Source organism: Apaloderma vittatum, unplaced genomic scaffold (assembly GCF_000703405.1).
Source record: "Apaloderma vittatum isolate BGI_N311 unplaced genomic scaffold, ASM70340v1 scaffold16249, whole genome shotgun sequence".
Classification (NCBI taxonomy): Eukaryota; Metazoa; Chordata; class Aves; order Trogoniformes; family Trogonidae; genus Apaloderma; species Apaloderma vittatum.
The window spans coordinates 26,872-43,173 of record NW_009735947.1 but is presented as its reverse complement, the minus strand read 5'-3'; the positions used below and the strand labels follow the sequence as shown (position 1 = coordinate 43,173).

The window sequence follows — 16,302 nt, the reverse complement described above, 5'->3', positions numbered from 1 at the left end:
CCCCTGACATTCTGTGATTCTGTGATATATAGGCTTCCAAACATTAAAAATAAAGGACCATCCAGTATTCATCTACCATTAACTTACTATGCTTTACACAACAAAACAACAAATAATAAGCTGTAACATTAGAGATAGAGACGATGTTTCTTGAGCATGGAACAAGTATATTGAGATCTGTCTTCTGATAAATTTCAATATTTGATGCAACAGAAGATGATAGCTGCATGTGTTACTTTCACCTGTAAATTATTTGCCCTTCCTTGTGTTGAAGGGCACACGCAACATGCTTGCAAACATAGTTAACTGCTAGTTGTTTCAGAGAAATACAGGAGGTAAAGTATAGTTGAATAGCTGAGAAGATAGTCTGATGGACAGAACAAAGGCTCACAAATTAGCATTTATTATCTTGTTGCCACCAAGGACTTAGTGTGGGGCAAACCTCTTATCTGCACCATACTGTAGTTCCTGCATTTACATTAGCCAAAAGACATCTCATTAAATGCAATTAATATTAGTAAAGTGTACTAAAGGTACTATAAATGTACAACCTATCATCATATTGTACTGATTGGGGATCATTTGACCCACTTTGGGCATCACAGAAGACACACAGATAGAATGCACTTAGGAATTAGTGTTAGATATTACATGTACCCAACATATTACTTTCCAAAAGCAATTATGATTTCAGATATACAGATAACTTGTAAATAGCCTTGATGAAATTTGTTGAGGACACAATCCACTTTCTGTGCAGCGAGTATTCTAACAGTTTTAAAGCGTTGGCTGGTTTTTGATTCATTGGATTATCAGCAGGGCTTAATCAACAACTGGCTCACCTTTGAGATTTCTTACAGAAGTACTCATCCTGCCCAGTCTCGTTTAGTTTATGATGAGTTCTGATGAGATCACTTCCTTAGATGACACAGCTGCTTAGTACAAACAGAACACATTTCTAGTTGAAAGCAAATTCAATTGATGCTATTTCATGACAAGTGACATTTTGGGCTTGTGGTCCACAAAATTGCTGATCAGTACTGATGTCTTGGTACACAGCTGACCCCAGGGTGCACCTTGTTGCTAGCTGAAGGCCAGGTAGTGGTTATGTACCTTCTTGCTCAGAGAGTAAAGCACTTATTTCTGTTTGTCCTAACAACTATGTTCTGACAGACTTGTTAACTCAGAACAGTGTGCTATAGTCTCTACTGTATAGGAGATTTGGGCACTGGTGTCATCTTGTTACTGTTTATCTACTGGTCATCTCTCTAAAGTACATTGGAAAAGCACTGGTTTGTTGTAGCAGCGTATGATGTATCAAAGTACTCAGAAGGTGACCATAAAGATTCTAATCAAATAAAAATCTTGGGAACAACTTATATTGTGGCTCTCTAACAGAAATAGTTGTGAGAGTTTGTTGGGCTTGCTTCCAACGGGCTTGTCCAATTTTACTATGGAGTTACTATCAGAACTAACTGTTGTCTGCAGATTGATCTGTTCACGAACAACAGCCCTTGTCCAAGGGCACCAATTGGCTTAGATCCAGAATGTCACAATCGTACTTTTACTGGAACTTTGTCATCCTCTTTCACTTTGCCATTCAGGTGTTTAGGTTTGCTTTTGCCTTTTGTGGTGAATTTTCAGATCTCTCATATCAAATACAGGAATGATAATTACTTTGAATGGCAACCCGTGAAAACACACTTGTAATGCTTCTGCATAATTTTTACACCTAAAAATTACATCTAAACTGTAATTTTAAAGTTTTGCCTTGTATTTGCTCAGTCTTAAAACCCTATATACTGTCATATGTGAGAAAACTCACATAGTTCTTTCCAGCAGCCTCTAATAATACCTTTAAACTAGAAATTAATCACATTAGGGAAATAAAGTGATCAAGACAGCTTACTAGGCAAGGTGAATCTCTTGTCTGATTTATTATTGCAGTTCAGTTGTTCTCACATCTCAGCTGTGGAAGGGATCATGTATCAAATGTAGACTGCATGTTTGCAGAAGATGCATCAAGCTTTTTTCTTGGCTTCTTGGCCAACCTTCTTAAGTCAAAGAACCATTATGGTTTGTCATTTTGTATAGTGTGACTGTCCTTTTTCTATTTGTGCAATAATCCTGTTCTGGGCCTCAGATTTTATTGCAATGTTTAAAGGTGGTTCATACTAGAAGTTTATCTCATGTAGTAAAAGATATTCCATAGATTATTTACTATGATTGAAACTCTATGTAAAGTTCATGAGCATTCCTACTTCTTAAAGGGATTATGAGATATGATACAAACAGCATGTAGTGAGCATCTGACCCTCCTTTTTCTGTTCCCCTGTGGTTTTGCATGAATATTATGAGTGACCAAGAGCAAAGCTGGGTAACAGTCTGCATTAACAAGAATCCCAGCACTCACACATTTAGTTTAAGTTAGTGATATTCTCCAATATTAGGTTACAACAGCAGTTAAGCGTCTTTTCCATAATCCCTGTTCAGCTTCTCCATTCAATTTAGTCTCCTCAAAGTGGCACAGATTTCACCACCAAATAAAAAGTTTTCTACTGGAAAAGCCAGCTCTTACTGAAACTTTCTCATACTATTCACTAAGTTAATCATTGCTCATAGCTTGAAGACTTCAGATTTTCTTTGCATTCACTGTTGACATACACACATCAAGGCCTTTTAACTAAATGCGTATGTCAGCAGATAAACTGTAAGTTTAACACTGGGGGAGGTTACATTTTACTTAGCAAGGGCCGTTAATTTGTTAGGACGGCCCATATTCGATAGTATTAGAAGCGGGCCAGCCCTACCAAAGGCACTGCTCTTCATTATTCGTGTTTTCCAACTACTTCAGAATGATCATACTTCTTTTTGTACACAACTAATGTTTTCTTTGCAGAAGACATTAATCATTATTAATTTTGTATCTCCATAGAGTCTTAACATGACAGAAGAAAAATTTGTGTTGGATACACTAGCTGGATGCATAGAATATAAATCCTTATTGGATGTAGTAGTTAATGCCTTTTATTTTCGGGATGGGAGATGCTGCCTGATTTCTGAGCGTAATCTCTATATGGGTAAGTTTTCTTTAAGATACCAAATGTGTTTACCACAAAACTCTAAAAATATAATTTTACTAGTGTAGCCTAAGTTCTATAAATTGTTATTTAGTCTAGACTCTCACAGATGTTAACTGGAATTTTACCTAAGAAAATTCTGCAGAATGTAATTGCAGATTAAGTAATATGCAGATGGAAAATATCATCAGTGGCTGGAAGAAGTATCTTGGAAGTTTAACAGTCATTTTACAAAATGTTCTTCGGTCATTTCCCTTTATTCTCTTCTATGAAGCCAGTGCCTCTGCCATTCAGATACAAAGTTGTATAACAAAGCTCTGTCTGCTGAGGAACACAGCATGTCTCACAGTATGAGGATACTATTATCTCTATCCATATATGGGTATCTTCAATACTGCTCATTACAACAATAAAAATAGACTTTTGGTTCTCTCAGTGAGTGAGGTCAATTATTTTCCTTTTATTAGTTACTTGGTTAGAGTCAGTTACAATACAACTATATCTGATAGTATGAGCTAGTTAATCAGAGTAGTTACTACTCCAAAATTATTTCAGGAATTGAGAAGTACAACAAAAAATAATTTTAAAATATTTTTATACTCTGCACTTAATATACATATAGTGAGGTCGATTTATTAAGTACCTAGATAAGTTGGAATCACAAATTGCATTGGGATTGGTTCTTTAAGTCAGATATGTTCTGAAGCTTTGTGGGTACTTTGAAAAGTCCAGTCAATTTAATTCAAAGTTGTTGAAAACTATACAAAAAAAAATCATATCTAATATAAACACATCTAAATTTTATGTGTTAGAAGCTACCGAATTTTTATGACAATTCCAGGTGCTTCTGTCACTATCTGGAAGGGTATAGAAATCTAAATCAAATAACAAATGAAAGGGAACCTAAACTGTCAAGGATGAAATTAACAGTATATTGAGTTTATTCTAAATGGTAATGCTTCATTGTCTCCATTTCTCCAAAGCCCTGTTTTTCACTGTCTGGGGCACATAAATTATACCTTTAAGCTGAGTGTTGCTATAATTGGATTGTCAGGACTGGTCCACTCAAAAGCCTCCATTAATCATAGGGTAAGAGGGTAGGCCCCAGAAAATTTTCCTTTATCAACAAGTTGACAGTCTAAGGTCATTGGCTTACATTGTTTTAAGCTGCTTGTGATTCCCTTTGCCAAGCTGCATTGACACTTAAATGATCAAAGCTGCTTATAAAGGCTGTTGCTATGTGTGAGCAGATTTGAATTTAATAAAGCTTGTAGGAGATAAACATATATTCTGCTAAGACCGCTTAAATATGTTGCTATGCTAAAGCACGAGACTAAAGCCTAACGATACACTGAGATGGCTGCAGCACATTGGTCAGAATTTACTGGTTTTATGATTACTGTGTGGTGGCAGCTAAAATACTGCAGTGCGAGCGAGGCCTGGTGGATCAATGTGCATATGCTCAAATGAAAGCTAATACAGGAGCCCGTGAACTTTACAGGTCTGCAAAAATCTCACAGCGCTGGCTCTGCCTCTTCTTGTATTGAACTGCATCCTTGCCAGACAGGGGTGCAAGAATCAGGCTTGGATTTCCCAGAGAACTTCACAATTTAAAAACTTGGTTTTATTCTAATTCAGAATAAAAACAAAGATTACAACACCTTCTGCAGAATGGTGAGATGCCAAAAAAAATTTTAAAAATACTAGAAATGTGACATTTTATGTTGAAATTTTTTGTTATGCATCATAAACTGTGATTTTGGAACAGAGGAAAAACAGCTATCCAGGAAACATTAAAACCAGCATATGTTGAAAAATTCACCATCAAACCTTTCTTTTATGTCTCTTGTTAACATTAAATTTTCTAAGACTAAGGTTGCTTACACTGAAAAATTTGGTTACCGTAAAAAAGTGCTGTTTCCAACAATAATACCATCAGAAACTTTTCAGTCCTGTCTCTCGGGAGCCATCTGACTCCTGTTCTCCTTGCCTTGTTGCCAGACTAACACAGGATTTCGCAGATGGAATATGCAGGTATTTGTTGTATCACCTGGTACTACAACCCAGAGAAACAAGCCATTTTTTTCCCCATCACTGGCCACTCATTCTCCTCCTCACGTCGTATCTCTTGAATTAGAATGAGTGTTTAGCAGCCATCCACTGAACTGATCAAGAAAGTGCTTCAGGGTGACATCCACAATCTGTTTTAACTTGGCTGTGTGGGTGACTACTTGTCCAAGAGAAGAAACACCAGGAAGTGAAAGGAGGGAACAAGAACAAGCAATTAGGGCTTGACAGAGCTGCTTATTTTAGTGGTGATGTTGGCATAATGAAATGGCTGTGGAATCACATCAAGACCTTACCTTCCACCTTACAGAACTCCAAACGCTGCTAGGGTAGATCTCCCAGTGTTGCAAACAGTATTTGCAGGCATCAAAAGGACATCTGTGACTGGCTTCACAGACGTACCGTTGGTTTACATTTTTTGTGTAGGTGGCTGGATCCTCGGCTGTTAGAATTCCATAAAATTGTGTAGACTTGCACTAGCTTGGATCTGACTCATGAGAAACAAAACTGATTTATATGAACCATAGCACAGAGTCAAAATGCTAATAATGAACACAGGGTTAACATTTTGTTATAACTTCATAGTACAATTACTCATTGTCAAGCATTATATCACTCAGTTAGATTAACAATATTTAAGACTATTTGAAATTAAAGTAACAGTCTGAATCCCAGAGTATGCTGTGTATATAGTATATGCTGTGTATATAATATATAGGTATAAGTTTTTTAGAATCTCCTGTCTCATTTTAAATGTATGTATCCTTTGACAGTTATTTGTTACCTGGCTACTTTTCAACTGGAAGAGCTCGGTTTTCAGCACTTCAGCAGAATTGTGAAATCTCTGGACACTGCAAAAATGCAAAAGGTAATTGAAGTACAAAACATTTTTTTAAAAATATAATTAATAATCTTTCCATTGTGTTTGATTGATTAGATGACTTTTCTCCACTTTCAGGATAATTTAATTTGAAAAGTTAGTGTTATTTTCTGTTTAAATTCAGGCATTAAATTAGCATTTTTTTAGCACAAAAACCTTCAATTTCTGTACATATACAGTGACTGTCCTATTCAGTCAAAGATCAAATTAAAATGTACTTTATATAATCTAAGAAGGCAGAATAATCACATGATTTACAGTTCGTGTGATTTACAGCTGTCTCTATCTGCATACTCACTCTTGGCTCTACTTGCATCCTAACTTTGATTTTAGGCAAAAGTTTTTTCAATACACAATGAAATCTATTGAAACTCACAGTTCCTGACGCTCCAGTCACAGATTTGGGTTGGTCCACTACTTGTTCACTAATTTTCATGAAATGTGTAGAACTACAAGTATCTTCTGCTTGTCTTTCAAAAATGGTTGTAAGTGCTTATTATCTTAAAGGCTGTGTTGTGAAGAGAGGCCAGGGGATAAACCGAGCAGCCATGCTTTCTCGTAAGCTCAATTTTCTTAAGAAAAGGGGCTAAAAATTAAATGACCATGACATAGCATATGTAGACTTTGATCATCCAGCTATTTCAAAGCATAGTCCAAACATGGCATTTGAATAACAAATACGGGAATCGAGAGAGAGGCAACTTTTAGTAATTAATACTCAAAGGGCTAAGGTTTATCCTTATTCTGATTACTTTGGATGTTCATGTGGATGCTAGTGTCTCTTGAATGAGTACAGCTGCTTTGTAATATGTAGGGACAGAGTAGCTTAGATCGTCTGCATAATGTTTTTAGAAACACTCTATTCTCATTGTTTAGATGGGCTTACTATAGAATGGTTTTTATTAATTCCATTCAGAGACAAAAGTTATATATTTCGTTAACGATTAGAAAGAACAGAGAAGTGGCTGGAAGAATTATCATAATCTGGCAGACAGACAAATCACTCCATCTAAAATGCTTTCCAAGCCCCTCCTTTGATAAACATCTTAGGCCCCAGCCACTGGATTGGATGCATCTTGAGCTCAATCAGCTAGTAACACAATTTTCCTCCCTCCTGCCAGTTATCTCTCATTGACTCCATTCACCTAGCTTTGTATGGCTTAAGCATCAATGGCCTGATGCTCTATTTCAGATATTTTCTCCTTGCTTGTCTGGAATAACTCATTTCTGATAGGGAGGGACTGCATTATGCAATGGTCTGCACCTGCTACTTTTTTTCCCTGTAGATGTAACTTTGTTTGCTTAAGTGTCTTATCAGATCCTCATCACCATGGTACCTAGGTTTTCTTCTCCTGCATTAGAAGAGGTTCTTTGTCTCCCAAGTGATGCTAGATTATATTAATGCACCTGCAGCAAAGGATTTAGAAGCAGCATTTGGTCCCCCCAGCAACAGGGACAAAACCAGCAGAAGGCAGATCTGCAGCCTTAGCAACAGAAGTTATCAGAAATTTTGGATTCTCCTTCAAGATGCTGACCTGTAGATTTTGCCTGATGACTATTGTGTCAGAGCTCAGTTGAGATGCAGAAAAAATATTCACATATAATTACTTAAATAGATTTACTTTACTGAAAAAAAAATTCTGCATATCACAGGCTGAGTAGAATTTTCTTAATCATGTATATAAACCTTATTCAAATGATCAGTCTTACTTGAATGAGACTGACTTGTGTGAGTAGACCTTTCTCATAAAGAACTACATGGTGGAATCCATTCAAATCAAAGTCACAGTGTTCAGGTATTTTCACTTAGGCAAGGGAAATGAGTCTTGGCTATCATGCTCTGTGACTAGTGAAACTCTTGGAACATTCAAGGCAGAGAGTAAGCAGGATAATACTGCTACCGAATGGCTGTTCAGTGACTTGTCTAAGGAGATGGATTCTGGTAACATCCAAACAGAAACCTGTGAGAACTTCAAGACATGTTTTGCTAATATAGAAGCAATGGTTACTGATATGGAGGCTACCACCTGTGTCACATGTGGCCAAAGACAAAGCAAAAATATAAGGAATTTTTCCTAGCAGTTCAGTTCACAAACCAGTTTCTGTTGTGAAGAAATGAAATGTACTATGGCTTCCTGGATCTTACTCTTCTGACATTCGCCATCTGTGATACGGATTATGAAAACCAAGATTATGGACTTTCGGCCACCTTTGGCCTGGCACCACATGTGAATTAAGAAGCTCTTTGGTAGTCCTCCAGAACTAAAATTTCAACTCAAAGACCTATATGGCTCTGTGGAAACCAGCCCAAGATGGGGCTGAAGCCAAGTCTGAACTAATAAGCTCCGCAGTCGCCATTTGAAGCTTCTCAAGTGACTGGATGCTGCTTGTTTTCCAGTATGTCTCACAATGTCAATATTATTTAGTGTGCTTTTTTCTATTACTGGAATTGTTTCAGCATGGTACTTGCATGTACTTTCATTTCCAAGAATTTTAATGAAAAACTTCAGATTCGCGTTTGGAATTCATATTGCTGTACATGATACACGCTGAATGCGAGTGCCATTTTTCCAGCGTCTGCTTTGAATGGCCCTTTGAACAGTTTGACTTTTAAAGAAATGCTCTTGACCTTCTGGTGAACTCCAGGGGTAAACAAAAGTTCAAATGTTAGTTGCTATTTCTGCAGCATGTACAGGCCTACAATGTATACATGTGCCAATTTTCAGTCTTCCAGTTTAATGGGAATATGCCAATAAACTGTATTTCAATAAAAGAAGTAACCATATTGTATAGCAGTTACAATAGTTCTCAGCAGTTCTCCCTGCCCAGTTTCCAGGATGCTGAAAGGAACTAAAGTAATTCCGATATAGTCCTAGACCTGGCGTGTTTCTGGGCACCATGGATCATCTAGCTATAGATAATCAGGAGCTGACTGTAGGTTGTATAATTATACTAAAATTACTGTATTGCAGTAGTAATTACTGTAATTCTGAATAAAATCTTCTGTTTCACAATGTTTGAAGCAAATTAAAGATGCATCAATACCTTCAGTATTCATATTTAAAAGAAACCACTTATTATTAGTTTCTTAGATTTTTCTTCAATGCCTTGTATTTGAACACATGGATAAAAGACGAATGGAGTCAGTTCTATGATTCACTGTATGTAAAAGAGAACTGGATTGATCCACTGCTAAGGTAAGCAATAGTTCAGTAGCCTGTGGCCACCTCAAAGTTTAAAAGGTGGGGAAAGCTTCCCCAGAAAATTCGATTTGCTGTTAAAATGTTTCTCCTACTGAAGTCACTCAGAACCCTTTTTGTTTTCATGACACTGTAGTAATCTCTTTTACTTACCCAGAGGCAAGGTCCTCTTACAGAGAAGTCTTTTAACAGCTGTTGTACATTTGCTTCTCAGTGCCCCGAACAGATAAAGTACCATACTCGGAAAAAAAAAAAAAAAAGAAGGTTCAGATTAGACTCGTGCCTTATAAGTCACTTCAACATCTGTATGACGTTAAGCATCTGAAAAAAAAGTTGTTTGACTTCCCTGAGTTTGGCTTTATGCACACATTTGTTTATGCCAGTGGTTGTAAAATCCCTTCTGAGCAAATCAGATAAGCATGTAAACAAGCCTTTAAAAATTATCTATTTACACAATTGCAGCATCATATCAGCCAGATATGTCAACACATTGGTTAGGTGATGCAGTAGCATGAGTGCCCTTGCCTTGTGTCACTTTTTCACTCTTGATTTTACCCAGGACAGATAAATTAGAGCTGGCATTGGTACCCCAATGCTGCAGTCACACATCCTCCTCACTGCAGTATAGGTTAACCCAGACAACAGTAAGCACTGTGAGACAAAAACATGCTACAAGCAACTTCAGCTGAAAAAGCATTTGCATCTAGTTCTGTCATATCAAGTCAGTAGTATTAATCATTTCATACTGTGTAGATCATGCCAAATTAGCAAACGTATATAATTTGGCACCTTTCTGTCATTCTCTGGAAAAAGTCTGAACCTTCATACAAGCCAAAATCCAAACACAAGGAAATCAAAATCATCTCAACTGCCCCACAGGGTTCACTGAGGGTTCATTTGCTAATTCACCAAACTCCTTACTTCTATTTTTTATTAGACCTGCCGGTGCTTTGAGATTGATTTATGTTTGCTCTATCGGTTGGCAAAATTGGCAATACTCTGACCACTGTTCATAGTCTCCATCTAAGTACGTTAAGTGTGTACTTAACATATTACAGCTGCTTTTCTGATTCATAGTCTGGTCCTGCTGCAAAACGAACTGGTGAGATACTTGCTTATTCAGTAAAAATGGTGGTGATTTCATCTATTGAGAGGTGAAGTTGCACAATTGAACAAAATCATAGGCCAACTGTATTAAAATTGAATGGTCGAAACCGTTACAGAATTTGCACCCGCGCCAACCCCATATACAGCATGTAAGTTTACGTGAAAGGAAAAAAATGAAATAAAATTTAAAAATCTGTTCTTATTTGAAGATGGCAGCCAAAAGTACAGAGACTGATTGAACAGCTCACGGATAAATTAAATAATCGTACTACCATTGTCAAGACTTCAACGGTCACTCAGCCAAAGGAATTTCATCTGACTGAACCCAAACCACGCGCCATTCCTACACCTCTGCCAATACCAGTACCGAAGAAAAGGCTGCCTGTGAGTTTCTTTATGCTTTGAGAGATGTTAAGCTTTATTTATGCTTGCGCACAAAATCATGGTAGGGGAGTTAATAGTCACTTTAAAAACAATTATTGAATATCTAAAACCTTTTAAGGATCAGCAAGGATTTTTGTAATATTCTGTATTACTGAAGATCAGATTTCTAAAAAAAAACCCAAAGGATTTATTTTCATTTCAGTGAATGCTGTGCAAGCAAATTGTAAGCCAAACAAAGGAGAGGGAAAAGGTTGGTTCCTGGAGTTGTTTTGTGACTTTTAGAGGTAGAACTATATACAATGGTACAAACTGATGACAGCATTGATACAAGTGTTTCTGGTGGCCCTTGTATTTGTAAGATATTTGCTTTGGATAATGCACTGAAACAGGTAAAAAAAAGAACATTCACATGAAAATATTTTATAAACTGAGATTATTTTGTAGATTAACTCCCATTAAAAAAAGTGGCAAAGTAATTTCAGTGGAGATGAAACAGATTCTAGGTTTGCAGCTCCTCCTTGAGGGTGGAATTGTATTCCTTTCTGTTTATATTGGTGTCGAATCTCTAAAATTAAGGTTTTCCAGTTTTAATTTATTGCTTACATATAAATGAGATGAGATTTATCTTTGAAATGCTAAGCTTTTATTTAACTCATTGTCTAAGATTGTGATTTAGTTACACTGCTACACAGTTGGTTTTAAGTGTTAGCTCATTGGGGCAGACAGGATTTGGGATCAAGCTGCTATGACTAACTTAATAACGACTCCAAAATCATCTATATTTAAATGCAGTGGGAAGTGAGCTTGGAAGTCATAGTTTTGGGCATTATCTGCCACCTTGTATTAGCACTTCAAGTTTTAAATAATACATGTGTTGAATACTCTAGAAACCATTTACATGTTAGGATGGCAGAGCAATTTAATGGTAGTGTGTTATACAGTTAATGGGATTTTACATTGAAACAGCTTAATACCAGGCTCTGAAAAACTGCATTTAATAACTACTTAATCAGTATAGGAATGAGTCATATTGCTGTCATTTTAGTACCTTTATGCTGTGCAGTCCCTCTTAGAATAAATTTGCTTTAATGTGGATGCATTTACTGACGTTCATTTGTGCTGTTAGGATTGTACTAAATTTGGTTTACCTTCTGGACAAGTCTGCAAATTCAAAAGCTCGTGTGAATCTAAAACCATTAGCGTAGTAGTGACATATGTTGTGCTCATTTCTGTACCTAGCTCAGCAAGTTAAGCCTCACTTTAATTTGCCATATTGTTGCCAGTATCACCATTTTAGATCCTGAAATGAAGGGAGACTGAAAAGAGAGCCCAGATGGCAGGAAAGAGTTAGTAAAATCAGAGCAGACCATAGTTTTGGCTACTGTATGGTGGAGAAGTCTATGTAATTGAGAGGAATGCACAGAATTAAAGCTCTTCCGGATTCCATCCCATAATATGCTGCAGAAATCTTCTTGTTCATTTTCTCACAAAGTTGTTTGTTTTATGAGATAGCCAATTTTTTATCATGCTTCTCATGCATCTGTCAAAGACCTTGTCATGTGGTATATTAGCAGGGGCTACTGCAGTCACAGTAACTACAGCGTAGTTACTGCTCAACTTTGAAACCTCCACATGAATTCATACGGAGGTGTCTGGATTCTGAGCGATTACCACTGAGAAGTTATGGCATCCCTATGGTGAAATGAGTTCATTCTTATTAACAGGATTATTATTTTAGGTATTTCCTTCTGCTAGGTTGCATTACGTTCTATAGTAGATGTATCATGTCCCTTGAGCTCAGGAGCTGCGATAGTACTGCTGTCCTGTGCACCAAACACTCACTCCCCTCACAGGAGAGGGCAGGAGATGTTACAGCAGAAGGCAGAAGAGCTCTCTGAGTGATCTGTGTTGAGACAGGACTCCCCACTGACCTTGTAAAGTTTCGTACGCCTAGATGGTTCGAATAATCATTCATCATCATTGATCAGAAATGGGGGACGCTAAGGAAAAGCACTTTAATTTTGACATGTAATCATTTCACTCTAAATATTTGGTCTAAAGCTTATAAATTCTCTCCACTGTCCTTTGCACACAAGCACATGGATGCACACACAAGCATGCACACATGCATGCATGCATTCATAAATACAATTCTGCACAGGGAAATGAGTGCTTTCGCTTAAAGTTTGCAAATGAAACAAACGGGGACAGGTGCTTAAACCTGATGACATGCAAAATGATTTGGGCACATTTAACTTCCTTGGATATCTTGGCCTTAAGTTACACATAAAATCCATTGTTTTAATATCACCACTGTACAAGAGTAATAAGATTAAGCATTTATCTTTTGATTTTCTGTAAACCAATGATGTACTTTACAAAAGCTGCACTGAGATATTATTGAAACACCATTCAGACAAATTTAGTAATAGAATGGCTGTATTCATTTGGCCCATATGGAGGATTTGGTTTGCAATGATACAGACCCAACACTACATTGATGATCTTGTAATGTATTAAAATAGCTCTTAACATAACAGCATTCCATTACCTTGCCTTTGTCCATCTTACAACAGAAACTTAAAAAAAAATAGAAGAGTGATGACTACTAAAGTTCAGAGTGATTACTCATTTTGTTCTTAAACTTCTTGTGGTTCCTGCTCCCTAAATAAACCTCTGGTAAAAGGATATCAAGAAGGATTAGGTGAGCTGGACCATTGGCTGGAGAGGAAAAGCAAGGTTGGTGTCTCTTACTCTCAGCCGTCTTTTTTCACATCAGGGTTAAGAAAGCAGTTTGGCCTTTTTGATCCTTCTATTGCTGGAATTTACAATTTACTTATAGTGACTTATTCATCCTCTTCCAGCAACTGGATAATTGCTGTATTGTCTATCTGTCTGTCTGATTGGTACTCATCACCGTGCCATCTGAGGGCTGAATTACAAGCCCTCAGATTTCAAAAATGATTAAGATAATTTTTGAAACAGTGCTGATTGAAAAGTCTCCTCCTCAGATTACTCAGAATAAGCATAACAGTTTCTGAGGAGAGAATTTCAGCTTACACTGGCAGATGAGCACAGTTCTGCAAGTAAAGCACATGACTAGGAAGAAGAGTGAAATAAACTGATACTCACTGCCTGTGCAACCCTTTGCAAATCCTCTGGGCTTTAGCTTCTCCATCCATAAAAGCATAAGAAAAATTCTTAGATACTGCTGGGAAATACTTTCAGTTCTACTTCACTTAATACTTCACAAAATACTTGAGCAATCTCACCAGCACATTTAATTGCTAGCTGCTTCTGTCTGTGCATTTGTTTTGCCTGTAGATAATGATGTCAAATAGCAAAGGCAGTGGAAAGTGCATTCACGAGTTTCTCAAAGCATAGCTCTTTATATAGTCCAATAAAGCTAGGTGGGACTCCCATGTTCCCTAAACTGACCTCCAATACAAAACAAATTTTCCCATTAATTCTTGAATTAATTCCATAACTTCTACTTGAGCTCGAACATTTTTAGCAAGATAAATATTTAAGCAGATGTCCGGTAAACTGTCAGACTGTCTCACCCACTTAGGAAGGAGACATCCATTCTTTTTTCAGAGTTTGCTCCTGGGCAAAATTTCTTGCTCAAGCAAGTATTGAAATCCCTCGGAAGTTTCAGCCTAACTCAAACCGATCCAGTCCCTACTCTCGTCCTGTTGATTCACATGACAGCCAGATGATAAGTCTTTCCTGACCATTTCATCTGTAGCACTTTCTGACATGTGAATGCTTTTCCAAATCTTTGACTAATGCTAGGAGGGCCCTCTCAGTCCTCTGCCTCCAAACTTTTAATCTACCCCCCCAATGGCATTCCCTTACGAGGACATTAGGACAGCCAGAGGAAGCCGGAGCAAAGACTCGTTGTGCCCAGAGTATTTTCTCCAGCAGTGGCCAAACACAGATGTTGAGGAAGAAGCTGCTGCTCTCTCCAGCTGCCCTTTCAGTCTCCCATCATTTCAGCTCAATGATCTCCTCAGTTCCAATGAAGTTCCTGGGTACTTAATAAGCTTCAAAGAGTTTATCTTCCTTAAACTTCTTTGGATTTTCAGTAACCTGTCACCACTAGCACACACAGTGCCAGAGTTCCACAGTTTAACTTCATTCAGCTGCCCTGTCTGCCTGTCAGTGCTGTGAAGCTCAAGTTTATGAGATGCCAAACAGAACTCCTCTCCTTCTGGAAACATTTTCTTCCCCACGATAACATATATAGGATTCATGTTTTTTAGTCTTTCTTGTACTAGTTCCATATTTTTCTTTCTTTCTTATTATTATTTTACCTTGGACAGGACTGAAAAGCCTGGGTAGTCCATGTCATCTACACTGGCACTCCACATAGTAAAGAATCAATATTTTAAAAATAACTGCAGCTGTTCTACAGTAGTGAATGTGGTTTTTTTCCTGCAAGAAAGTGTCGCTTGAAGTGTTTTATACCCCTTATCAGTGAGATTTATTGCCTTTTAATATAGGTTCCTCCAAGCACCTACAAACCTCCAAAAGAAAAAAAGCAACTAGAGGAAATCCAAACAAAAAATCGCCGGAAAGCAGAAGTAAGTTATTACGTTCTCTCCTTTCTTCTAAGCTATTTTTTCTATATTGTTCTATTTTTACAAGGGCATGTAGTGGTAGGACAAGGGGTAATGGCTTTAAACTGAAAGAGGGTAAATTTAGATTAAACGTAAGGAAGAAATTTTTCACCATGACGGTGGTGAGACACTGGAACAGACTGTCCAGAGGAGTTGGAGATGCCCCCTCCCTGTCAGTGTTCAAGGCCAGCTTGGATGGGCCTTTGAGCAACCTGGTCTAGTGGGAGGTGTCCCTGCCTGTGGCAGAGGGGTTGGAACTAGGTGACCTTTAAGGTCCCTTCCAAGCTAAACCATTTTATGATTTTTACAAGTCTTAGAACTTTATCTGAAAGATATTTGCTTTAGCACATAAACAGCTCCTGGCTCTTCCTCTAGAGTCATAAAGTTTGTATCCCCTATTCTGTTCTGTTATTCTTTTCCCATCTTCCTCATTTATCTTATTATTTATTTATCCTATATATATATGTCCTATATCCTTATTTTTTATCCTATATTAACTGTCTGAGACAAGGTTCACCTTTATTCACTATACAAGTACTATGTGAAAAATTATGCAAGTAGACACATAAAGTAGCGGAAACATGATTACGTTCTCCCCTTCACAAGCTAGAACTAGTCTGATGGCTCTTTTACTCCCACAGGACATGTGGGTATTTAAGGTATTCACTTAATAATTAAGGCTTCAAAATATAAAATATGTTCAGTGTTTTTGCTTGTTTTCTGTATTAACTGATAAATAACGTGTCATCACCCACTGTTTTAAAATACCAGCAGATTCTACCTTCTTTTTTGTGCAGACTCCATACTCTTTCCTTCAGCAGGCAGAGAGTGTGGGAAGTCATAATGATTTGTAAAGAAGCAGAGTACATGGTCTGTGTGTTAAGAGAGCAGGAGAAGGGAATGCCTGGAAAGACAAAGAAACAGATCTAGTTATTCGATCCAGACTTTGATATGTTCAATGA

The 16,302-nt window shown here is 37.4% G+C and overlaps 1 protein-coding gene across 1 annotated transcript in view; it reads left to right on the top strand.

Moving 5' to 3' along the window:
• Window positions 1-2,944: 2,944 nt before the first annotated feature.
• CFAP99 (cilia and flagella associated protein 99) overlaps window positions 2,945-16,302 on the top strand; it is a gene marked incomplete at its 3' end in the record, with an annotated part of 34,922 nt that continues 21,564 nt past the window's right edge. Inside the window, exons 1-5 of the mRNA XM_009876797.1 lie at window positions 2,945-3,080; window positions 5,921-6,015; window positions 9,112-9,224; window positions 10,544-10,718; window positions 15,224-15,304. Of these exons, the coding sequence (XP_009875099.1) occupies window positions 2,945-3,080; window positions 5,921-6,015; window positions 9,112-9,224; window positions 10,544-10,718; window positions 15,224-15,304 (600 nt within the window). The remainder of the gene's footprint in view (window positions 3,081-5,920; window positions 6,016-9,111; window positions 9,225-10,543; window positions 10,719-15,223; window positions 15,305-16,302) is intronic.